Source organism: Sceloporus occidentalis, unplaced genomic scaffold (genome assembly GCF_023333645.1).
Source record: "Sceloporus occidentalis isolate IW3139 unplaced genomic scaffold, rSceOcc1.0.p SCAF_6, whole genome shotgun sequence".
In the NCBI taxonomy this organism is placed as follows: Eukaryota; Metazoa; Chordata; class Lepidosauria; order Squamata; family Phrynosomatidae; genus Sceloporus; species Sceloporus occidentalis.
The window spans coordinates 9602393-9628556 of record NW_028316986.1 but is presented as its reverse complement, the minus strand read 5'-3'; the positions used below and the strand labels follow the sequence as shown (position 1 = coordinate 9628556).

Here is a 26164-nt window from a genome sequence, read left to right as displayed (position 1 = left end):
TGTTATCTTCCCTTGTGTAGCTTGAAGTTTGTATTTATGTTAAGTTTTTTTTAGCTGTTGGGGGAGAGGAAGGAAGATGTTTCACCCAAAGTAGTTTAGAAAAAACCTATAACCATAATTGCAAACTGTTAAGTATGACTCTGTTTCCAGGTATAAAGCTCCAGAATATTCTGTCCCTGAAAAATTTGTTTCTCCTTTTTCTGTTTTACTGTTTGACATCTGTCCATATACTCATGGGGGAAAGAAAGAAAAGTTTGTGGCCTTTTAAAGGAAAAAGTGTTTTTTGTTTTACTTTTTCCCCTCAAAGAAGCAACAGTTGCTGCTTTCAGAAGATGAGGAGTACACTACTGGCTCTGAGGTCACAGAGGATGAAGTAGGTGATGAAGAAGAAGTGTACAAGAAAACAGGTATAGTCTTTCTTGTCTGTGATGCTGTGGTTGTTCTTTGCTAGTGACTGGGAATGAGCCCAGTTGAAAAGCAGGACCCGTCACAAGTCAGTTTAGGCCAAGGGTGAACAAAGCGTAGATTGTATGGGGACTCAGGGACACCACAGGCCAATGGCCAAGGAGTCGAATAGGAGTCTCCTAACACCACCTTCTGAGTTTGCCCCTCCAAGAAAGACGAGAACTACTGCATAACAGTGCCGCCAAGTCCTATCTCAGAGAGGTGGCCCAGAAAATACCATGACCAATGGCATCGAACGCCACCAAGAGATCTAATAGGACCAACAGGGACGCACTCCCTGTGTCCAGCTCCCTGCGTAGGTCATCCACCAAGGTGACCAAAACTGTCTCAATCCCATAGCCACAGACTGGATGAACTTGATAGGGTTTTCTTAGGCAAGGAATACTCAGAGGTGGTTTTGCTAGTTCCTTCCCCTGAAATATAGCCTCCAGCACCAGATATTTGTTGGCAATCCCCCATCCAAGTACTAACCAGGGTTGACCCTGTTTAGCTTCCAAGATCACATGGGATCTGATGTGCCTACGTATTAATATAGTTTTTCTAATTAGCAGGAAGAAAGGAGAGACCAAAGAAATTTATCAAACATCCAAAGAAGCAAATGTCTTCACCCAGTGTCCAAAAGAAGGATAAAACATTGGAGAAGGTAAGTGTAAGAGGGCAGCCCCAATGCTGGACTGGAGGGTTCAGAGTTTGAAGGACTCTGACATTTCCAAAGCCCTACTGTGTTCCAACAGGCGGGACAGACGTGAAGGAGGAGGAGCATTTATCCATCCTTCTTCCAAGTTTCATGTTTTTCTTTTCTTTTTTAATAGATGAGAAAAATAAATTAGACCAATCCCAGTACTTGTTTGCATCTCTGCCCATGTTGGGAGTGTTACCTACCATTACTCCTCTTACATGAGAGGAGTGAGGTGCACAATTTGCAGAAGCAGGAAAGATCCATGATCAAATCTTCCCCTGAAGTGTCAGCTCTGTCTGACCAAGGCTTGTAGCCTTAATGAACTTAGGCAGGAGTGACATCTGACTTAGACTTTTATTATTTTAGTCATATAACATGTCCATGATATAACATGTGTTAGTCTCAAAGTTGCCACAAGATCACTTCGCAACTTGGGAATCAGTTTGGCTTTTCTGCCTAATCCTGAAAATTAGGTTGTACGAGATGAGAGAATAAGAGGTTGTGCTTTAGACCTGGTTGTGGTTCATTCCCTTGATTTCAGCGGGATAATGAATCTGTAACTAATTAGGTCTGGTTCCTGTCTGTCTTATATGATTGCTCTTTTTGACAGGATATTAAGTAAAACTTTGTAACCACTGAGCAAACCATTCTGTTTTAATTTTTGCTCCAAATCTTGGTGCCTCAGCATGATTCCTCTGTAATTTGACAGCTTGCAATTTTGAGTAAAATTAGAGCCCTGGTGGTGCAAATGCCTATACTGCAGCCACTGACTCACAAACCACAAGGTTGTGAGTTCACTCCCAGCCAGGGGCTCAGGGTCGACTCAGCCTGGCATCCTTCCAAGGTAACTAAAATGAGTACAGTACTTAGCTTGATGGGGGCAATTAGCTTACAGTTGTAAACTGCTTAGAGGCTACTCAGTGTGGTATGAACAGGTATATAAATGAAGCTACTACTGCTGCTATGCAAGAAACCTCAGAATATCGTTTTCTTCCTGTTTTGTATCCCTCTCTCTTTTGACAGTCTAACTCTCGAGATGCCTCTCCTTTTATGTGAGTATTTCTACTAAAGGCTTGAGAAAATACCATGAGGATGGGAGCTATCATGAATTTAAAAGATTTTAGATAATTTAAGCAGTTGACATATACATAGTGATACATCTCTGGTGCTTTTAGCCATGATGGCTTTGTTGAACCTACGAATGTTAGGTTTTTAATATTCAACTTACAACTCATCTGAGATCCAGTAATACCATTTGGCAGAGAGCAGATCTCCATCAGCCTACTTGTGCTGTTCTGAGTGTGGTGGATAAAATAGCTCCATCTTATTTTCTGGGTACACAAACACAGCAGGAGATTCCTGAGCACAGTTCCTGCCTCCCTCCTGCCACTGAGTTGTTGTGGGTATATACCTAGGCATTGCCCTGCTATCCTTGTACACATGGTGGAGGACATAAATCAGCTGCTGCCCTTAAAGAAGAGCACAAGCTGCACTGCTTGGCTGCCAAAGCACAGCTGGATGGTACCTGCTCACACTTGTGGCCAGTCAATGCCTGGAGGGTTGAGCTAGTGCAAAGGTATTGCACAGAGGTGCAGGATAAAGATATTGTCATAACTAGGGTGTCATCTGCACTATGGAAATAATGCAGCTTGATACTGCCTGAATGCTATAGAATTCTGTGATTTGTAGTTTTGTGAAGTACCACAAGTTGAGCATGAATCAACAGTGTGATACAGCAGCTACAAAAGCCAATGCAATTCTAGGCTGCGCCAATGGAAGTATAATGTCTAGATCCAAGGAAGTAATAGTGTCACTCTATTCTGCTTGGTCAGGCCTCACCTGGAGTTCTGCCTCCAGTTATGGGCACCATAGTTCAAAAAGGATGTTGAGAAGCTGGAGTCTGTCAAGAGGAGGGCAACCAAAATGTTGGAAGCCATGCCCTATGAGGAGTGACTTAGGGAGCTGGATGTGTTTAACCTGGGGAAGAAAAGGTTAACAAGTGATATGATAGCCTTGTTTAAATATTTGAAGGGGTATCATATTGAGGATGGAGTAAGCTTGTTTTCTGCTGCTCCAGAGTAGGACACAGAGCAGTGGATGCAAACTACAGGAAAAGAAATCCCATCTAAACATTAGGAAGAACCTCCTGATGGTAAGAGCTGTTCGACAGTGGAATGCGCTTTTTTCAGAGTGTGGTGGGGTCTCCTTCTTTGGCGGTCTTTAAACAGAGGCTGCATGGCCATCTGTCGGGGGTGCTTTGATTGTGTATTCCTGCATGGCAGGGGGTTGGACTGGATGGCCCTTGTGGTCTCTTCCAACTCTCTGACTCTATATCTAGCCTTCTCTTTCAGAGAGCTATGGTGCCTCAATAAACTACAAATCCCAGAATTTCATAGCACTGAGCCATGACAACAGTATCAGACTACATTAATTTTGCAGTGCAAATGCAGCCTAAAAGTTACACCAGTTTAAGTCACCTACAGGATTCTGGCTTTTCTGTTCTCCTGAAAACCAGATGGGAATCCAGAGCAGTCACTAAAGCACTGATTAAAATTTTCTTCAAGGAAAAATTCCTTCTTCCTACTCTCTGGGCTGGTTGTTTTGCTGCTACAGGAAAAAAAAACATACACAGCAAGCTTTCTTTTTTATTTGTTCAATTAGTTGGTTCCTTCTTTAGCAGAGAGCATAGTTAGCTAATTAATATCTGGACTGGAAATTTACAGCTTGCATCTTTCCTTTCTGGACAGGAGTGTGAGCCAGATTGAGAAGGTGGTGTTGACTAACTTCTTGGATTGTAGTTGATGTCTGTCTTCATCATTGAAGGAAAATGATGAATGTGAAAATCTTTCAATGATAAAGATAGACATAGACTACTGGCCAATAGTTTCTTGTTCAATAATTTCTTAGTTTCCAAGTCTACCAGGTGTTATTGTCTGAAGTTTTGGACCATTAGTGATTTGGATTCTATACAAGAAACTAGGAGTCACTGAAATCATTGCTTAATGTGGCACATTCCAAGAGGTGTCACTTCTTGGAATTGTGTTATTGTGATCCAAAATATGGAAATATAATTCAGGCATTTTATCAATCTCTTTGGAATTTCTCCCAGAGCACTCTTTCCCACTGGAACCACAGTTGCTGCTGTTATTGTTATTAACTTTATACTTCACCTTTCCCCCAAAACCAGAACCCAAGGCAGTTACTAGTTAGTATTCCTAGTTTGTATGGAGAGCCGTAGCCTTAGCATTGGCCACCCTTTGCTTGTGTGTTATTTCTCATGGCTTCTTTCCTTTTCATTAGTGTGAGCGTGCAGCAGAATAAGTGGGATGCTTCCAGATCACTACGATTCAACCAAGATGCTCAACGAGAAGAAGGTAGGGTGCTCTTTTTAAAATATTTGCCTTGCTTTTGTAGTATTGTTGCAAAGAATAAATAAAACTGTTTTCTGCAACTTGGCAGATACTTGAAACAGCGAGTATTCTATGAGACAAAAACAAAATACATTATTGTATTTCCATCAAGCCCTTTTCACCAATAACAACACAACCAAATAAACCGTTTTTCTTCAGTACTTTTCTAACACATCCCAATATTCCAAGGAAGCAAACTTGTCAAGTCAAATTGAACTACCTCTTATGCGCCTCGTCATGCACACAGAATTCCATTGCAAGCAATTGTTATAGTTAATGTTACTTCCCCATACACCAAAAAGAAGGGCTTGTTAAGTAAGGAGCTCTAAGGAGTTGATGGCATACTCTGTAATTCTCACCCAGTTTTCAACAAAAAGGTGAGTGTTTCATAGCTATTCCTTTTTTGATGAAAAGCTTTATTAAGGGTGTCAAGCAGATATGACTCTGTCTCTTACAGAGTAATGGGTACAGCTCTTCCCCTTTTATACTGAAAATGGTATTGCTGCAGTACAAAATATTCTCTATTTCTGTTCCATTTTCTGGCAGATCAACGGAGAATGGTTGAGATAACAGGCCACTTAATAAAAATGAGGCTGGGAGAACTTGACCGAACAAGATCAAAGGAAAATAAAGAAGTGAGCTTCACTGTTGTGATACTGTTAATATAATGTCACAGATTTGGTTTGGTCCCTGATCCTCTTCAGTGTATGTCTGTAAGGAAGATATGTTGACCTGCTCTAATCTCCAAATCCCCAAACTGGGTTCCAGTATTTGTCAAAACCAGCAGATGTGCTGCTCAGATGTGGTTTGCCACTGCTTTCCCCTGAGGCTGAGAGCATTTGACTTGCCTAAAACCACCTAGTGAATTTTGTGGCTAATCTTGAAATTGAACCCTGGTTTCCAGAGTTGTAGTCTAGCACTCAAACCACTGCACTACAGCCAGTTTTACTAGGGGAAGACCTCTATATCAGTAAAAACAGTGTATGGCTCTGCAAGTCCTGCATCCTTAAACTGAATGCAAATATTATGCATCAGACTAAAATACCCAACTGTTTCCATAGGGGAAGATTCCAGCTGTATTTTCCATACACAGAAACTTGGTGCAGATTTTGTAATGTGTGGAGATATAGCAAATCTCAGTCTTTGTTCTGCATAATGAAAAAGTGGACATTTAAGCAAGGAATGCAAGATCAAGTTTTCTCTGCTGAGGGCTTTTTCTCTGCTCCTTCAGCTACAAAGGAGCTTCTTCTAGGAGAAAGTGCCACGCAAGTGCTGGCACCAGATCTCCTTGGAATCGAATGCTGCATAGTACGTTAGCAGTGGCTAAGTGTGGTTGAGAGCACATCTGTGTAGAGATGTTAATGACCCTAATCCCAATTATGATACCTTTTGCGTGCCAAGTTGGAACATTTCTCATTTCTCAGCATTTTATGGGATGTGATTGACCATTTTGAAAATATGTGCTGTAGACCAGTTGACTAGTTCATATTTTCTTCTTGTGAGGTGCTCTCTGTGTGTGTCTCTTTTGTTTCTGTGAGACACCTATATGTTTTCCTTAAGAAAAAGATTTCCAAGATACAAGAATGGATAATCATGATGATGAAGCTGCTGCTGATGAAAAACCTGTATCTTCCTTTCTCTTTTGTAACCTGCAGTCTGCAGCTGGAATTTATGCCAGGCTTGAAGCTCAGATCAGGGCAGCAGCCCAAGTGAACACTCGGCAGAACATCCCAGAAAAAAATGCAAGGTAAACTTATTTCATATAACAGAGGAAGAGGACAGAAACAAAACTTTCCTGATTTTGTTTAGAGGTGGAACCCACAAATTAAGGGATACATTCCATCTTGCTCAAAGAGAGGCAGGGGATGTATGTGACTTTTCATTTGTTGGTCATCGAGCTTTTCTTGTCCCGACTTTTTTTTTTTTTTTGGCCTTCACCCAGATTACAGCATCTTTATCTTGTGCTCTCTCGATCTCTCTTTGATTTCTTATATTTTTGCAGCTTTGCCTTTGCTCTTTTTATCTCATTTTTTTTAAAAAAGCCAAATTGTTCATTCAGTCCTCTCTTTCTGTAATGGGCCCAATAAAAAAAGAAAGCAAAGGCAAACTTTTCATAAGAAGCTCCTTAGACTCTCATGGAGCATTTTATTGCTTACTAGCGCAAGAAGAAGATTTTCAGCCCACTACATACTCGACTTAGTCCTGACCAGCAAGCAGTTCTGTGGTGGCTTGCAGAACTCATCATTTTGGTAGGGATGGAAACTGGCTTTTTATTTTATCCCTTTTATTTTAGGATATTGAGCCTCTTTGCTATATATAGAAATACTTTTAAAATCACAAACAGGGGAAGAGGGGGAGATGGAATTAGGTGAAATACTGATTCCCACCATTCTCCCAACCTACCATATTTCTGAAGAAATACTCACCATTTTGAGCTCACTAGCAATATTTTGGGAAATGAATCTGCTGCCAGTTTTGATGCCTGCCATTTTGGGTTGTCTGCTTTTCTCTCAGACACATCAGCACACAAGTTGTCCATTGGTGAGCAATTCACTGCTGTGCTTTTCTGTTCTTTCAGTTGTTAGGTAGTGATAATGATCACAGCAGGACTACCTCTTAGTCATAACCTGCCCAGAGACCCTTATCATTTTTCTCAGTGCAGTCTCAAATACCCAGTCCCCATGTTTTCTATGTTGAACGGCAGTAGTTACAGTAGCAACAGCCCAAACAGTCTCATATGGGGGAATTTCTGTGAGAACAATGGATAAGCTTATCCACGCAGCATGTCTGCAGCTTAATGGACAATTTTCAGTGTGTTTATGGGTGTAATGCTCTAGAAGGTGTTGGAGGTGTTATCTTCGGAGGACTGTACATAAATCTTCACCTATGCACCAGTTAGTAAGCAAAATAAAATAAAATATGACTTGCTCAGATTCTGATAATAGTCTCAGCACTCCAGCAATCCCAGGGGCTGAACATTTTGTGACTAATAGGGCTAAACCTCAGCAAAGCATACATCCTTTTCACCATCCATTTCTCTGAAGTTTTTCAGAATGAATCTACTGATGTATCTAGTTTATAGAAGAATGGGTGAGAACAGTGTATTGTCTCATTTCTTTGAGGGTGAATGGTTAGATTTTGGGCAGGTGAAGGAGTTTCTGTTTGGTAATAGCTACTCTGAATCCAACATTTGGCAAGTCATTCCACACTGAGGGCAAGTAACCAGAGGACGCAATATCGGAGGTCAGTGCCAGGGAGGTAACATTAGTTGCATAGCTTAAAACAACTAGAAGAAACAACATTTTCTATTTGTTTTTCAGGGGTTGCCTCTTAAAGTTGGCTGCCTCTCTGCAAATTAGGAAAATATTCTTATGACAGATATATTATCCTCTTCATAACAAAACGATGAGGGAGGGGGAGTTAAAGCTTACTCTCATATATGTTCCAATTGCTGCCTTAGTCTTCAGAGCCCTAGCCCCCAAAGAAGAGGAGATCTTTTCCATAGGTCCTTAAGAAAAACATTATGAGTCTTTCTAAGTCCTTTTGATAAGGGCTATGAATTCTGGTTCCGTTTGCTCTGGGAGGAATATATTCTGGAAAATTAGAGATAAAACACATCCTTTCATTGGGTTCTCCTTAATTTTGTGGTGGATGCTATGTTGGATTCTCTGTTTCTGGTAAGACCATAGTAGCCATCTAGATTAACCATTGAATATCTTAAATATATTTCTGTAAATCCAGGATTAAAACACGCTTTGGCCAAGGCCGCCCGACGTAAACACAAATGCACTGAAATCTCACAAACAGAAGCCAAAGCACTTTTCTGCCTCCTGTGACCACGCTGGACTCCAGAACCTGGGCACACTTCTTCCTAAAGCTTCTACACGACTTATTTATTACTGTTATGCCTTGTAAATTATTGTTTTATTAAGCAAATGCAGGACTTTTCTGTTATGTTTACGTTTGTAAATACACCATTTCTTATTAAATGAAATGTATTTCTTTCTCTGTGCAGTGGTCTTTATGTAAATGTGAAAATAAACCCCTCATGTTATTGAGAAGGTGGGAACAGTGGTGCTAACAGCATGGTGAATCTCACATTTGCATGCTACTGGATGTAAAGGTTGGGGCTTGATTCCCAATTCTTTCTACTGTCTGCCTGGTTTGGACTGTACTGTGCTACATTGCCTAGGACAGATCTTGCTCATGCTGGTTTGCATAAACCTAGGTTTATGTTTACACCTAATCTGACAGCTACTGTCTCTTCCTTTTCTTTCTTGGGTGAGAGCATCTAGTTTGTGAGGATAACCAACTTCACCCACTCATCCTGTTTCTGCTATAGCTTTAGCAATGAGTGTCACCCTCTGTACAGACTACAGTGATGTTGCCACATCCAGGGGAGTCGGGAGAAATTTGTATGCTTAAGAGGAGTTTCCTCACTTTTTACTCTTGATACTAATGCAAGTAACCTAGTTGCTGAAAGATTGAGCATGGCAGAATATGGCACTCTTTGCAGTCCTTACAGGTAATGCTGCAATCTTGTCCAGTGTAGATACACAGCATGAAACCAAATCTGATTCACACTCTGCCTATCAGTCTAAGCACAACTTGTGAAATTTTTTCCTGGGAATGGAACCTATGGCTTTGATTTGATTTTGTCTCTGAGGAAGTGGGGCAGAGGTATAAACAGAGGTCTGCTCAGACTAGAGTTTAGAATATTCCACCATAGGTTGCAAGAAGCCTTTTCAGGCTGTTTACTTTTCTTTTGTGGCCTCAGCTGAGTGGATGCCAAATAATCTCATATCTTTAAATTTATTGGCTGTAGAGTTCGCATTGTGATAATGATCAATATTCCCATTTTGCACCTCACTTGGTGCTCACTGTTTACCTACAGTTTTGGAATAAGAAAGCTGTCATCTTTCTTTTGCTGCTGTAGTGGTTAAGCATTTTCTGTTTTGTACCTTTTATCCAACTCTTTTTGCAGATATGAAAGGAAAACCCAGAATTTCAGTCTGTTACAGAACCTATCTTCATTAGTTCAGCTACATACAATAAATTACTTGATGACTGATATGCGGGAGAATCCACCAATCTCTTGATGGTAGTGTAGAAAAACCTTTTCTTAATAATAGAAGAGAAGAAGTGGAAACAGTTTCTTTTTCACCAGGGCATCTGGGAGCTACCATATTGGGGATGGCTGCCTTACAGTGTATTTGTTAAATTACAACAGTGGAGTAATTTACTCTCATAGTGTGTAGAACAAAGGCTGAAAGCTGTATTGCAAGCTGATGATTGGAGACTAAGGATCTGAACAGACCGGCTGGAAAAGCCAGTTTCCAGGTGGCTTGGGCGCATGGCGTTTTGATGACACACTCACCCAAGCCACTTGAAAGCTGCACAGCCAATCAGATGGGGCAGCTTCAAGCCACACTGAGGATGTGGCATTCTAATGATGCATGTCTCCAAAGCGCCCAGAAGCTGCCTGGGGGTGGCCCAAAAAGGAAGGGATCTTTTCTGCTCCTTTGGGCCGGTGACAGAGGGTGCATTTGGGACCACGGTGTGTGTTTGCCACAGTCCCAAGGCATCTTTGGTGCCTCTTCGTGGCTGTCTCTTTCAGCCCTAAGGCCTAAATCCAGTTTAGTGTTAGTGGAGTGAAAATCCCCATTAGTGCTCTTGCTCATATCTGTATACAATCACTTCTGCAGAGTTTTGCATAACTGATTGTACAACAAAAACAAATTGAGACCCCTTCCCCTAACTGACGATGCAAAAACACAGGTTCAGTGACCCTAGAGCTAGCATAATTGAGTAGAGGCTATATATAAGGACTGGTAGTGTAAGGTTTATTTTAGGGTTGTCATAAGTCAGAAATGATTTGAAGACACCCAACAACACAACAGTGGGTTGCAACAGCAAGCAAAGGAGACATTTTCTTTCTTAGCTTTTGAAACGGATGTTCCAGATTTTGCATTCAAGCAACTCTTGTAGACAAAATAGATGTAGCTATGCTGTTAACAGACAATGCATCAGTAGCATTGATGTGGAGTTAGTAAAGCTGGAGCAAGTCCTATCTAGCCTCCTGATTTCACGAGGTTGGTGATTATGGATCCTGTGTCCTAACTTATTTTTTCTTCTTATATTGCTAGCCCGATCCTTTGAACCCATGTGGATTGGGAAGTTAGAATGGAGTACTTGGTGTGTATAAATTTCTAGTTTTATCCCCAGCCTGGGAGTTCATCTGAACCGCTAGTATTGCTAACCATTACAGACAATAAAAGGGATGTACTACTTATTGACGCAATTGGGTATATGAAACAATTGAGCACACAACATTTTAACGTGACTTTAGGGGCCTGGGAGGCATCACATGGATTTTTGCCTTAGGTTGCAGACTGTGGTATGAACTCCGTTGATCAGGGTTCAGTTCCTCACTCACAATATATCTGAAACACATGGTTACAATCCATGTTTGTATCAATTCTAGCATAACACTGTCATGCTGCAAAGAAAACTTTAGGACAAGTCTGAAAAAGGTAAATTCTCCTTAATAATGTGGGTACCTAACACTTTTTGTACCAGGTATTTTAATGTTGCCCAGAAAAACAATCCAAACTGCATGTTTACATTTTACTAAGAATTTTGAAACTTAGATAAAAGCCCCACCCCATGATCCTAAATGTTTTGAAAACGAATCACAATAATTAGTAGAAGTAAACGTGCTGTTTTGTTACATGCCAAAACTCATAATAGTACTGTTTCTGGCGTTTTGTGTATACATCTTCATGTAGCATAAAGTCTTACTCCAATACATGTGCGGTGTCTTACATTCATCACTTTGATCTCTTGTTGCATTTAAATAAAAGATGTGTTAATAAAAACCATGGTGTGTTTATACTGTGTGTACACCATCTGCTGTCATACACTGTGATCATGGAAGCCTAGTGAATGCATGAAAACAGCTGGACCAACAAGTTGAATTTAGGAATTAGCTGTAGCATTTTAGGTAATGTCAGCTTACATGTGCATATCTAATTTTTCAGTTGTTGCAGAGGTTATATTCCCTTCCACCTAATGGAAGCTCCCACAAATGACTCACAGGCGGGTTATAGACCGCCCATTTGGGGCGGTCTGGACCCGCCCCTTTCCCCGGAGTATCGGGGCTTCAGTGGCTACACCGGCAGCCGCTGAGGCCCCAATCCGCCGCTTTTCGGGCTCCGGGGAAGCAGCAAAACGCCGCTTCCCCGCGGCCAGAAAAGGGGTGTCCCTGGGGCTTCAAGCCCCAAGGACACCCCGCGGCGGCGGGGAGAAGGAGAAAGGGGCCGCTTGGCCCCTTTCTCTTTTAGTCCGCTGGGCGCAGCCGTCTAAAGGCTGCACCCAGCGGACTAAACCAGGAAGGAGCTCCGAAACGGAGCTCCTTCCTGCTCCGTGTTCAGGGCGCACTAAGCGCCTTGGCACGGAGCAAGGACATCACGTCCGCGCCGCCCCATCTAGAGGCGGTGCGGCCGTGACGTCCTCACGGCGGTGGCCGTACAGAAAGGCCCCCGCCGTTTAGTGCGTGACGAGCACGCACTAGGGTTAGGGCAGTGCGGAAGCACCGCCCTTTTGTAACCCTAGTGCGTGCTCGTCACGCACTAAACTGCCGGTTTGTAACCGGCCACAATGTCACTCCAATAGCCTTTCTTCCAACAGCTATTTCATTTCTGATGGAGAGAATTGAAGAAGCATCTGGCTATGTTCCTGTAGACAGATGCAGACTGATCAATCTGCTGAGGCCTCCAGAGGATCCTGATGAATCATGGCAGAAGAAGCGCCTTAATAATCAATTATGACAGTAATAAAGATAAGAACCTCACACCTCTGAAGTCATGCAGGTGATCTTGGAGTTGGAAGAGACCACAAGAACTATCCTGTCCAATCCTCCTGCCATGCAGGAACTAAAAAATCAAAGCATCCCCAAAAGATGGCCATCCAGCCTCTGCTTAAAGACCTCTAAGGAAGGAGATGCCACCACTCTCCGAGGAAGGAGTGTGTTCCACTGTCAAACAGCCCTTACTGTCAGGAAGCTCCTCCTAATGATGAGGTGGAATCTCTTTTCCTGCAGTTTGCATCCATTGCTCTGTGTCCTATTCTCTGGAACAGCAGAAAACAAGCTTGTTCCCTTCTCAGCATGACACCCCTTCAAATGCTTACACAGGGTTCATATCACCTCTTAACATAGTGATGGTTCTATGGATGGAAGATCTACTATATGTTCCTAAAGGTAAAAGACACATGTTCCTTGTGGCAAGGAACAGAAGAAATGATATGTGAGCCCAATAAGAAGTCTCAAGAGATGCTGCCTCCCAGGGGCAAAATTCCACGATGTAACTGTCACAGGAAGGTCTTCCAAATGTTGAGGTGGAATCTTTTCCTCTGATTTGAACCCATTAGTCTGGCTCCTATTCTCTGGAGTTGCAGAAAACAAATTTGCTCCAGCACGACATCCTTTCAAATATTTAAACAGGACTATCGTATCACCTCTTAATCTTCTCTCTTCCAGGCCAAACATCTAGCTCCGTAAGTCTCTCCTCATAGAGCATAGTTTCCAGAGCTTTCACCATTTTGGTCACTCTCCTTTGGACATGCTCCAGCTAGTCAACATCCTTTTTGAATTGTGCCCAGAACTGGACCAGTATTGAAAGGGAGGATAACTTGTGCATAAATAAAGATTTATATGAAGTCTTAACATAGGAAGGCAAATATATTCTAACAGGCATAATGGAAACCTGATGGGAAGAGTCATGACTACAACAATTGTGAACATTTAACTATAGGCTCCCCTAGCCAGACTGAAGATTTGATGCCTTCCTGAAACAAATGATCAAATATTCAGAAGGACAGATACAACATGAATCTGAAACTTCAAGCACCCTGCCAAGTGTGTAAGAGCAAACAAATTCCTCACTAACCTTGCAGAGGTGGATCAGCTATTTGGGATGTGATCCTAACCAACAGAGATGAACTGGTTAATGGGATGGAAATAGTGGGAATAGTTGGGAAACAAACCAACAAACCAATTTGAGCCTTCTAGAAAAGAGGCTAGGACTTCCAAGACCAGGGTTTGAACCCATGTTTCATGGGTTTCATGGCCCAGCTGGAAAACAAACCCTGGTCTCCAGAGCCATAGTTCAACACTCAAGCCACTATGTCATGCTGGTTCTCAAAGTTGTTAATAGTTTAATTCTATTTAAATGCTCATTTTGTATGTTTTAAATGGTACTATTATTTTAAACTTTTTAACTTCTTTTAAATTATAAACTGCTCTGAGTCCCAATTTTGGGGGGAAAGCAAGATAATAAAAACAGTAACAACAACCTTCTTTGTCTCAAACAGTGTTCCAACTAGTGAAGACAGAATAAAGCATGCAGTAAGAGCCCGGAAAGTCCTGTGCCTTAAGGTCTCCATGAGTTGGAAACAACTTGAATGCACAAAACAACGACAACAGCAACAAGACAACTACAGCCCAGAATAAAGAGATAGTGTGTTCCTGCCACAGAGAGGAGGAGGAGAGAAGGAGCAGGGCAGCCATTTTGAGTGGTGAATGAATTTTTTTTAAACTCTGGGAGAGTGTGCTTGTTTCTGAGGGGATGGAGCTTCTGTGAGTCACTAGGAGGTGGACCTAGCAGACTAGCTCTACATAACTCCCCCCAGAGCCCTTTCAGACCAGTTCCTGCCAGAGAGAGGAGGAGGAGAGAAATTTTTTCATCCAAAGAAATCTTCAGCACAGGCAGCAGGTGAGAAGCAAACCTTGAGTCAGAACGTTGCCTCTAAGTACAAGCTAGCAGCTTAGATATTCCTATAAAGTTATATTCCCAGTAGATTGAGCTCGCTGCCAGAGACTGGTGAAAAGGCCAGGTCATCAGGGGCTTCAATGTTGGTGTTTACCAGAGGATTTTTTGAGGAGGAAGACCACAGTCCTGTTTCAGTCATTACTAAACACTTTGCAGTATGGAGTCTGAAGGAACTGCTGCAGTCACATACAATACTTGTGGGATGTTTGTCTTCTTGCCTACAGAAGTGGAGAATTTCACATGCACCAAGTGCAAGTTGGTAGCACTCCGGAGGAGAAAGTACAGCAGCTGGACTCCAGAGTAGCTACACTTCAGCATATTAAGGAGCAAGATGATTTCTTGGACAGAACGGAACTAACATTCTTGGACGAGTACCATGCAGAGGAAGTAGATGGGGAGGAAGAGGTCACTTCACATACACAGGAGGCAGGCAGCTGGAGGAATGTAACACAGAGAAGTAGGCCAAAAAGGGATCGTTCTGGGAGCTTGCAGCTAGAGAAACGATTCGAAGCTCCACCCCTTAAGAAAGGCGAAAGAGCTGGAGAAAATAGTCAAACTGACATAGAGGAAACAAGACAAATAGTGCAAGGACCTAACAGTGGGAGGCAAAAAACTTGCACAGTCAGCAAGTAAAGGGAATGCATGGTCTTAAATGTCTCTAAACTAATGCAAAGAGCATGGGAAATAAGCAAGATGAACCTGTACTCCTAGTATAACAAAGCAAATATAATAGCCATCACTGAAACCTGGTGGGATGAGTCTCAGAACTGGAATGTAGAAATAGAAGGGTATAACCTTTTCAAGAGAAATAGACCAAACAGGAAAGGAGGAGGAATAGCACTATATGTCAGAGATATTTACACCAGTGAAGAGATCCAGGTCATCAATCCTGGAAGTCAGGTGGAGAGCATCTGGATAAAAATTAAAGGGGAGGGAAACAACAAGGATGTTATGGTGGGAGTCTACTACAGACCCCCCAAGGAGGAATTGGATGATATCTTTCTAGAACAGATGACCACACAGTCAGAAAAGAGATGTAGTAGTGATGGGCGACTTCAACTATCCTGATATTTGCTGGAAGTCAAACTCAGCCAAATCCTCAAGGTCTAACAAATTCTTCACTTGCCTCGAAGACAATTTCATTGTCCAAAAGGTGGAAGAGTGAACAAGGGGGTCAGCTGTTTTAGATCTGATCCTAACCAACAAGGATGACTTGGTTAATGGGGTGCAAGTGGTGGGATCATTGGGTGGAAGTGACTATGTTCTCCTGGAGTTTGTTGTACCGTGGAAAGGAGAAGCCAGGCATTGCTCTGGGTCCTGTTCTCTGGAGCAGCAGAAAACAAGCTTGCTCTCTCCTCAATATGACATCCCTTCAAATATTTAAACAGGGCTATCATATCACTCCTTAACCTTCTCTTCTCCAGGCTAAACATCCCCAGCTCCCTAAGTCGTTCCTCATAGGCCATGGTTTCCAGACCCTTCACCATTTTTGTCACCCTCCTTTGGACACACTCATTTCTCAATGTCCTTTCTGAATTGTGGTGCCCAGAACTGGACACAATATTCTAGGTGGGGCCTGACCAAAACAGAATATAGTGGCACTATTGCTTTTCTTGATCTAGACACTATACTTCTATTGATGCATCATTACTTCTGCTGATGCCGCAACACACTGTTCAACTTGTGGTCTACTTGGACTCCCAGATCCCTTTCACATGTATAAGTCTCTCGTTCAGCCAGGTGTCCCCCATCCTATATCTGTGCATTTCATTTTTCTGCCCTAAGTGCAGTACCTTACATTTCCTGTGTTTAATTTCATTTTGTTAGCTTTGGCCCAGCTTTCTAGTCTATTCAGGTCGTTTTGAATTTTGATCCTGAATAGACTAGAAAGCTGGGCCAAAGCTAACAAAATGAACTTCAACTTCAATAGAAACATCATTTTGCACACAAAACCATTTCAGAAACATTTCCCCCTTCTGAATGCACAATTAATTTCCTTGATATTCACTTATTTTATTATCCAGTGCTATAAAAACCCGTGATTCCCAAACTCTTATCCTCCCGATGTCTTGGACTTCAGCTCACAGAAGCCTCAGTCATGTTGGCTAAAAGTCTGGAACTCTGGGAGCCGAAGACCAAAACATTTGGAGGACCAGAGTTAGAGAATCATTGCTATAAATGGCTTGGGTCTTGGATTGTCTGTCTCTTTATGAGCCCATTAGGATTTTCAGATTATTTGGAAAGGCTCTTCTCTCTGTCCCACCACCAACTCTGTTTGGTGGAAATAAGGGAGAGGGCCTTCTTGGTGGCTGCTCCCAGACTTTGAAACTCCTTCCCTAGAAAGGCCAGGATGGCCCCATCCTTGCTCTCCTTCAGGCAGCAGGTTAAAACCTTTTGGTGCTGGCATGCCTTGACAAATTGTCGAGGTTGGCTTCTTTAGGGACCAAAACACACTGCAAAAATAATCAGGCTTGAAACCACATTAACTGCTCTGGCTCGATGCTAGGGAATTTTGACAACTGTAGTTCTGTGAGACATTTATCCTTATCTGTCAGAAAGCTCTGGTGCCACAATAAACTACAGTTCCCAGGATTCCCTAGTGCCGAGCCAGGGCAGTTAAAACAGTCTCAAACTGGATTATTTCTACAGTGTGTATTGGACCTAGGCTGTTTTGAAGTTTTTAAAGAATCTGTATATAGTTTTTATTTTTTTTTAATATTATTGTTTTAATGCATTTTAGTAATTTTTATTGTTTGACAATAGGATTGTTTAATTATATAGTTTATACTTTCATTATCACTTTTGTAGTGTTTTTAAACTGCATTGTTTAAATTGTTGTTAGCCGCTCTGAGTCCCATTACCGGAGGAAAGGTGGGATATAAATGAAGAAGGAAGCAAGGAAGGAAGCAAAGAAGGAAGGAAGGAAGGTATTTTGAGTTAAAAGTCACCTAAGTGAGACTTAAGTGCAGCCTGCAGGGTTGTTTGTGTGAAATTCTATTTAAAAAATTGAAAAAGAAAAGGTTGCTCCAAAATGCCTTTTTATTCAATGTGAAGGACATTTTCTTTAAATCTGGAGCCTCCCCCTTCCCCCAGATTCAAACAATCCTTTGGACAAAATTTTCAAACAACTTTTGCATCCAAATGCTCTCTTGGGGGTGTGGGAAATGGATGGCCCCATTTAGGCGCGTTACAGACGGGCCTAAGAGGTGCTGTGCTCGCGCCGCGATTACGCACGAGGGGCGGCGTTTCCGGACGCGCCTTGCCCCTCGCATGTAACCGATACGTCAAGATAGCGGCGCCCTATACAGATGGGCACCGCCATCTTGACATAGCAGACGCTCTGCGTCCGCACATCCAAACCCGGAAGAGACGTCACGAGTGCGCGCTTTGGCACTCGCGGCGTCTCTTCCGGATTCCTGGAAGGAGCGCGATTTGCGCGCTCCTTTTTTGCTCCGTGAGGGAGTCGCGCGGTTTGGCTGCTGCGGCTCCCTCACGGAGCAAACAGCAGCGGCCCAAGACCGCCCCTTTTGGGTGGTCTGTAACGGGCCCCTGGCACAGAAACGGCCTTGTTTTGAAACAAATTGACTACTGCTCATTCCCTGTTGTTGTTGTTTTTTTAAAAAAGGCCTCTCCTGGGCCTAAAATGGTCCAGAAATATGATGAAAATGCTCTTATGTTCTTCAGAGGGCATTTGAGGGCAAAATTTGAATGTTTTCTTTCTCTCTCTTTTTTTGTTTTTGTTTGCAGGAGTGGTGATGGTGGGGTGCAACCCTCCTTCCTAAGGGACTCTTCCTAATGTGTCCCCCTAGACTTCCACAATTGCCCACCATTGTTTAAAGGATTTTAAGCAGCACCAGCTGGTGGACTGTGTGCTACTGGAGCTACTGGAGCAGTGACTCAGCCCCAAATTTTAAAGGAACTATTTAAGGTGCTGACCCTGTTCTGAAGTTAGTATTCAGCACTTTGGGTACCTCCAATAAAGCTGGAATAAAGCCTGGAACGCATCCAGCACCTCCCTGGCATGGGAGGCACCAACCAGCAGGGATGTTACGTAGCAGAAAAAACTGGACCACGGAGGCAACATATATAAAAACGAATGAAAAGTCATCACAATCAGTTTAATGAAGTGCACAGAATAGCAATCGGTCATGTCAATAAAAATAAAACGATTAATTTTACATCAAGTGTGCTTTATTTCTTCCACAGGTATTCTGTTAAATAAAGCACCATATATATATATATGTATATATATATATATATATATATATATATATACTGTCAGGCCACAGCTAAAGAGGATTCTTTACAGAATCAAATTTCTTGTGGTTGTTTAGTATACAAGTAAACTTAATTTTGATAATAAGAACCACAGCGATTGGAGGCAATTTGCCTCTATTGTAAGGTACAAAACTGGCACAGAGGACACCATATTATACACAGTAAAAATGCCATAAATTTAAATTACAGCAGACAGGGCAAGGAGACCCTGTTCTCTCAGACAGCCATCTTAAATGAAAGCCACTACAGTGAACTTTGAATTACATAAAACATAGTCATTATCTGATTGCCCTTTAAGAAAGTGTATGGTAGAGGCTAATTTTTTGTCTTTTTAAATCTGGAGTTCTGCCTGACCAAGAATTAAGCGTATAAATTTAATCTTGCCATTCAAGCAGAAAGCACTGGACAAACTGAAGCACAAAACAGAAATAAGCAAAACTTATACAAACAGCATTTTGTGAAGATTTTTTTTAAAAAAATTCTTTTTAAAAGCAGACATGCTCCTTTATTGTCAAGAAGCAGGTTGGTTTCCTTTGCCTGATATCCTTGTGACCATGTGAACCGTTGACTCAATGGTCCTGCAGAGGACGTCTAAAATGTCCTGCTGCTGCTGCATGTGACTCACAAGTCCTCTGGAATGGCTGCAACTGAGTGATAAGCCAGACTCGGGGTCCTGCAAGGCTTGACCTTCACAGCTTTTCAAATCTGTGAGGTCAGAGAGAACAGCAGAAATTGAGGTGGTGGGGAATTCGGAGTCATCCTCAATAAGGTTGGAATCCTTGGAGCTTGGTTGCTCTTTAAGATCTTTACATTCTTCAAATCTACCACCACTTGGCTGCTCCTCCCCATGCTGTGAACGGGAAGCGAGCATCACATCTTCAGAGAACGAAGATGGAACTTCCATCCGATACTCTTTAACGGAACTATTTTCCGGGGAAGGCAGGTCCTGCTCAGTACCTGGGTCAATAATAGAGGAGTCTCTTGTCTCATTATCTGAGGTGCTTGTTGGAGTCAAGGCCTCCCGAGGTTCAGTTTTGAGATCACTGATGCAACTGTCTACTGTGTGCTCCTCATCACTGCTAACCCGTCTTCTTTTTACTGGAGTAGCACCTTCATCATCTGTAAAGGCAAAACAGGGCATGCTGAAATAATTCAGATCTGATGTGCTCTACACCAGAGGCGGACAACTGTAGGAAGCTAGGGGGGCACATTTAACCCCTTTGTGAGCCCTGGGGAGCCACACCTCTAGCACACAAAAATAATATTTTTCTCCCCAAAATGCACCCTCAAACCCTACAGGGGATGTTAAGGGGAATTTTCTCCATGTTTTATGCCCTCCCCTTCAGTCATTTTAAGACGTTACCAGAAGTGACTTCTGGTTTATTTCTAGTTTTGGAAGGCTTTTCCTGAGCTTAAAATGGTTTGAGGGTCTAAATCATGGCAAAAATGTCCCCACACCTCCTAGATCTTTTATTTAATCCCCTGGGGGCACCCTGAAAACCACAAAAACAGACCCGAGGGGGCTGTATGTAGCTCACAGGCTGCACTTTGCCAATTTCTGCTTTAACACCGTTAGCTGGATCCAGGACCTGCCTCCTAGGAATGGTGAAAGGGCTATCCAGGGAAGTCTTCCGATCCATTTCAGTTGGTGGAATAAGGGAGAGGTGCTTTTTCTTCAAATTGCCCTTACTCATGTTCACCCATGGGGAGGATTTCTTCCTTTCTGCCAGACTGGAGCATCATGAAGGACTTACCATATATACCTGTGTTCAAGTCAACCTCATGTATAAGTTGAGGTGGGTTTGGGGGCCAACATTATGGATCTTAATATGACCTGTGGATAAGTCGAGGCTGCAGTCACTGTCCTTCTGTTCCACTTGCCTCTTGGTGCTCCTTTGAGTGGCTGCTGCCCCTGAGCCATCCCTGCTGCTCTGCTTGCCTTTTGGTGTTCTGTGAGGGCAAGCGCCAAAGAGCCATCTCTGCTGTCATCCCCACTGCTCCATCTCCCATGCCTCTCCCTTGGGGCTCTCCCACCCAAAGGGTTGCTCATATTTGTTTGTTCCTTTCTATATTTTGGAAAGGAAAGAATTAAAGAGAGGCTCCTTTCCCCCCCCTCCCTTTCAGTTTGGGCTCTCCAGCGAGTGTTAGATTTCTGCCCCTTTAAGAACAGAGCAGCCAGTGGTTCCCAAACTTTGGTCCTCCAGGTGTTTTGGACTTCAGCTTCTAGAAGCCTCAGCCCTCTTAGCTAATGGCCTGGGATTCTGGGAGCTGAAGTCCGAAAGCCCTGGAAGGCCAGAGTTTGGGAACCATTGAGTTAAACAGAGCTCTCCCTGTTTCTTTTTCCTGATGCTGGTGAAATCAGACAAGCTGGCTTCTCCCAACCATAGCTGTGGCCAGTGTTAGGTTTATTCCCCTTTAAAAAGTAAGCAAATTAAGAGCCCTCCCTTTCTTTAGTCCAGGGAGGCTGCCCTTAAGAGAAATGCTGCCTTCCCTCCCTCCCTGTCTCACGCTGCTTGCCTGAGTCGGCAGTGCTCCTGAAACTGAGGGGGCATCCCTGCTTCTCTCCTTCCTTCCCTTGCTTACTCCATGGGAGCAAAGAGACGTTTTCCTTTGCAGCATGAGCAGCCAGGATTAGGGATTAAAAACATGAGGAGAGTTCCCTTCCCCTTTTCCCTGAGAGAAGCCTCTCTTTCAAGCAGCGCCTTAACACTCACTGGAGCCACTCAAGCATCAGGAAAAGAAAAAGGAGATGGAAAGAAGTTCTGTTTCTCTGGTGAAATCTCCCAGCCACTGGGCTTGCATGCAAGCCAGGCTTTTCTCAGGGAAAAGGAGAAGAGATCTTTGCTCATGTTTTTAAAGGCGAAGCAACCGCTAATCCTGGCTCCTGGTGCCTAAAGGGACAGAGGAGGATGTCTCTTTTTTGCTCCAATGGAGCAAGTGAGGGAAGGAAGGAGAGAAGCAGGGATGCCTCCACTGTTGCAGGACCACTGGCGACTCAGGCAACCGGCGTGGGACTGAGGGAGGGTGGGAAGGTAGTGTTTCTCTTAAGGGTAGTCTCCCTGGACTAAAGGATGTGCCAATCAAGCCCCGCTCCCTCGAAAGAGCAGCGGCTGCCATTTTTTGAACTACATTACCGTATAGACCCACATATAAGCCTACCCAAGATTTTTGGATCAATTTTTGAGCATAAATTTTTAGACTTATAGACGAGTATATACGGTAATTTCCCACAGGCTCCCATTATTTGGAAGGTGTCCTGGATCCAAACTTGCCAAGTTTTCAACATAGTCATTGTAATTATTTTACACTGTATGTGTTTCATCTGTCAACTGTCACAGTCATTTTTAAAAAACTCCCTTCGAGTCAGGACACCTTATGCAGCTGATAAAGTGGGTTCTGACACATGAAAGCATATCCTCCAACAAATGTACTACCAGTCTATAAGATGCCACAACTTTCTCTTGTTTTGTTGAGGCCAAACTGCCTGCAGTGAATGATGTGTTTGGAAATAGGAAATATATTTCAAGTTTCTGGGTGATTATATAAACTTTCGGAAACATGGAACACAAACACACACACAAGGTCCCAGAATAGGGAAGAGATCTTTCTTGGAAAAATATGGATTGTATAGTTAATATTTCAGCCTGGCACCCAGTGAGTAATGGGATTATTGGTTTCTGAGCAACAGTCAAGACTGTGAGATCTACAATTAGTTGTGTGAGGCAACACTACTACATCTATACATCTTCCTCCAGAGGAAGACACTGGCCATATACTGGCATCAATTGGTCCAAGATTAATGGATTCATTTAACATTTTTGATGATGTAACCCATCCTGAGTAGTTTAAAATAAAAGGAAAATTAAAACAACACACATGATGGCTTAAGATGGACACCACCTCCTTTCAACTACACAAATTTATGTTTTACATGAGGTTAAGACCACTGGTGGTGCCGTGGTTAAATGCCAGCACTGCAGCTGCTCACTCACAAACCACAAGGTTGTGAGTTCAATCCCAGACAGAGGCTCCAAGTTGACTCAGCCTGGCGTCCTTCTGAGGTCACTAAAATGAGTACCCAGCTTATTTGGGGCAATTAGCTTACGGTTGTAATACAACTTACATACTAAAGCAGTATATAAATGAAGCTGCTATTGCTATTACTGTAGACTCTATTTTAAAACACCAGTACATTCTGGATAGTAGCTGAAAGAGCACTAGTAAGAAAACGAGGTCAATACTGCATCCATACTCCAGAAATAATCCAGGCTGATACGGCTTTAACTGCCATGACCTCATGCTATGCAATTCTGGAAATTGTAGTTTTGTGAGACATTTAGCCACTTCTGTCAGAGAGCTCCGCTACTACAACAACAGCACAACAGCTCTGGTACAGTTCCCAGGATTCCTTAGCATTTAGTCATTGCAGTTAAAGTGGTGTTAAACTGGTTTATTTCTGCAGTGCAGATGCAGCTGAAGTTGCAGAAGAAAGTGATGCACGGAGTGCAAACTAAATCTGAAAGCGTATTAAGAAGAACCAAACTGGCAGTTAGAGACAGAGTTTGAATAAGAAGGGTAAAGTAAAAGACTACTCAAGAACAAACCTTTAGTTTTTCTTTCTTTGGCTTCCTGCTCCTGTAGTGAGTTCTTCTGTTGTTGACAAGTCCTGCATTTGTTTAGCAGTTCTTGCAACGTTGGAATTAGGGCAGCATTTAGCTGTTTGGGAGTGTGCACGGAAAGCAGCAAAGTGAGGGCTCGAAGGTCCTGCAAATCATCATCATCATCATCATCATCATCATCATCATCATCAATTTGCTTTTATTCTTAATTAATCTTAATCAATAATGTATGTCAAAGCTGGTACACAGACCCCTTTATGTTATGCTTTCCCCCACAGCAGAACAGACTATATTTCTAAAAAGCAAATTTCCACTCGCATTAATACTGCTTCAATATTTTGTGTTTATCTAGTACATTTGGCTTTAATCAGGAAAGAATCATGGGAGAAAACACTGGTAATATGCAAAATATAAAGTAAAAATCAGTGCAATGCATAGAGAAAATGTACTTACTGGGCCTACATTCTTGCTTCTTAAGTAATTAACTAGGGCAATGCTTTTTAAAAAACCTCTTAATTATCTGGGAATCTAATACAGGTATGATTACTCAATGTTTCTTTAGATGTTCTTAAAAGACCCAGGAGACAAAATGCATGCTACAACACACACAAGCATTATTCAGATAAAACACAAGTATGGTATTTGTGTCAGAACCAAGTCTATCTCCATATGAAAAGTGTGGACCATAGACAGCACCCAATCGTTCTCACATTCGTAAAATTGAACTTTTAAAAAATACTCAAAATGCCCTTTGTGGCTTCCAGTATGTGTGTATGTGGGAACAAATTTGATATATTTAGAGCCTACCTGGGCTTCTTCATGCCAAAACCTAAGGATAGAGATCATCTGATCTGCACAGCTAATGTGCGCAAGCCACTCAGAGGAGCCATTTTAAAGAAGACAAAGAACAGGGTGCAAGTGCTTTAAGTTGGCTCCCTCCCTGAACCCTCTTTTAGAACCAACAAAAGCCTGCTGTGACTTGTTCAACGACTTCTTTGCTGATAAAATCTCTCAGATAAGGGATGATCTTGACGCCAGTATTATAACAGAAACTATGAGAGAGATGTCCAGTGACTCTGTGGACTACGTTAGACTGAATCACTTTGAGCTTGTAAATACCGATGAAGTGGACAAGCTCCTTGGTTGTGTAAGGAAGACAACATGCCCCCTCGATCCCTGCCCATCTTGGTTGACCACTCAAGGAAGTGATGCAGTAACAATTTTGCTTCAGGCTATCATCAATGCATCCCTCAGGGAGGGGAAATTTCCATCTAAGCTTAAACAAGCAGTGGTTAAACCACTTTTGAAAAAACCCTCCCTGGACCCTTTGATTAGAAACAATTACAAACTGGTCTCCTTATTACCATTCTTGGGTAAGGTGATCGAGAGGGCAGCTGCCTTCCAACTCCAGGTTGTCTTGGGTGAAAACGATTATCTAGACCCATTTCAAACTGGCTTCAGGGCGGTTGCTTTGGTCAATGATCTCCATCTGGGCACTGACAAGTGTGTCCCTGCTAGTGCTCTTGGACCTCTCAGTGGCATTCGATACCATAGACCATGGTATCCTTCGCGGTGTTATCAGTACGCTGATGACACCCAAATCTATTTCTCTATGTCTCCGACTCCTACAGTGACCAAGGATGGCATCTTTCTTCTAAATGCCTGCCTCGAGTTGGTAATGGGATGGATGAGGGAAAACAAACTCAAGTTGAATCCAGAGAAAACGGAGGTACTAGCGATAGGATCGCCGGGCCCAGGCTGTGAACTACGTCTACCTGTCCTGGATGGGGTCTCACTTCCCCTAAAGGACGAAGTGCGTAGTTTGGGAGTACTCCTAGATCCGTCTCTGCAGTTGTCATCTCAAGTAGATGCGACGGCTAGGAGTGCTTGGTATCAACTTTGGTTGATATGCCAACTGCACCCTTACCTGGACCAAAAGGACCTTGAAGCAGTGGTACTTGCACTGGTAATCTCTCGTTTAGATTTCTGTAATGCGCTCTACATGGGACTACCTTTGTACCAAGTTCGGAAGCTTCAATTAGTTCAAAATGCAGCAGCTAGACTGGTCACAGGAGCATCGAGGTTTGACCATATAACACCAATATTAAAATCTCTGCACTGGCTACCGATTAGCTTCCAGGCACAATACAAAGTGTTGGTTATTACCTTTAAAGCCCTAAATGGCTTGGGCCCAAGTTACTTTAGGGAACATTTCTCACTACACAATCTGCCCCGCACTCTCAGAATATCTGGGAAGAAATCTCTAGACTATGTAACAACCCGGCTAGTGACCACTTCCCACAGAGCATTTTCTGCCATGGCCCCCAAGTCATGGAATGATTTGCCGGAAGAGATCCGTCTTATTACCACCCTAGTTATTTTCAAGAAAGCACTGAAGATGGATCTCTTCTGGCAAGCCTACCACCAAACCTGCTGTAAAATCTGTCACCTCTGTTAGTGTTGTATGTTTTTTACCCAGTGTCAACCAACTGTATTGTAGTGATAGTAATGTATATTTTTATGCTATGTATTTGATATGTTTTGATTGTTGAAATTTGCTGACTGCTGTAATCCTGCCTTGATCCGCAGGACGGACCAACCAACCAAATAAATAAATAAAAGAAGTTGAAAAACTTACCCCATTTAAAGTGGAACTTGCTTTACAAATTTCAACTCGTTGATTAGCAAAATCTGATTCCAGACTCTGGTACTGGTTGATTAGGTTTGTAACCAAATTATTGATTACTCCTGCACAATTTGCCTCAGAAAACACCTGGCCTTGCACCTGTGAAAAGTGTAAATGATTTCGACATTCAGTTCAAAAGATAAAACTCATAGCCTCTCGCAGCACACAAAAATGGATGTGAGGTAGCAGCCTGGGAG

General features: G+C 42.6%; 2 protein-coding genes across 17 annotated transcripts in view; one reads left to right on the top strand and one right to left on the bottom strand.

Moving 5' to 3' along the window:
- The window catches only part of SANBR (SANT and BTB domain regulator of CSR), a 60065-nt gene extending 48671 nt beyond the window's left edge, over positions 1-11394 (top strand). For 13 of the 15 annotated variants that reach the window (XM_089528832.1, XM_089528828.1, XM_089528824.1 and 10 more), the window contains 7 exons: positions 308-407; positions 1014-1108; positions 2168-2196; positions 4445-4518; positions 5101-5189; positions 6210-6301; positions 8296-11394. In XM_089528832.1, the coding sequence (XP_089384958.1) occupies positions 308-407; positions 1014-1108; positions 2168-2196; positions 4445-4518; positions 5101-5189; positions 6210-6301; positions 8296-8332 (516 nt within the window). In that variant the 3' untranslated portion in view covers positions 8333-11394. Of the gene's footprint in view, positions 1-307; positions 408-1013; positions 1109-2167; positions 2197-4444; positions 4519-5100; positions 5190-6209; positions 6302-8295 lie in introns of those variants that run through there. The other 2 variants (XM_089528836.1, XR_016281645.1) reach the window with 2 other exon arrangements.
- A 7099-nt stretch (positions 11395-18493) lies between these two features.
- The window catches only part of USP34 (ubiquitin specific peptidase 34), a 170106-nt gene continuing 162435 nt past the window's right edge, over positions 18494-26164 (bottom strand). For both annotated transcript variants that reach the window (XM_089528821.1, XM_089528822.1), the window contains exons 78-80: positions 25920-26066; positions 23267-23426; positions 18494-19781 (exon numbers count right to left, since the gene is read on the bottom strand). In XM_089528821.1, the coding sequence (XP_089384947.1) occupies positions 19174-19781; positions 23267-23426; positions 25920-26066 (915 nt within the window). In that variant the 3' untranslated portion in view covers positions 18494-19173. The remainder of the gene's footprint in view (positions 19782-23266; positions 23427-25919; positions 26067-26164) is intronic.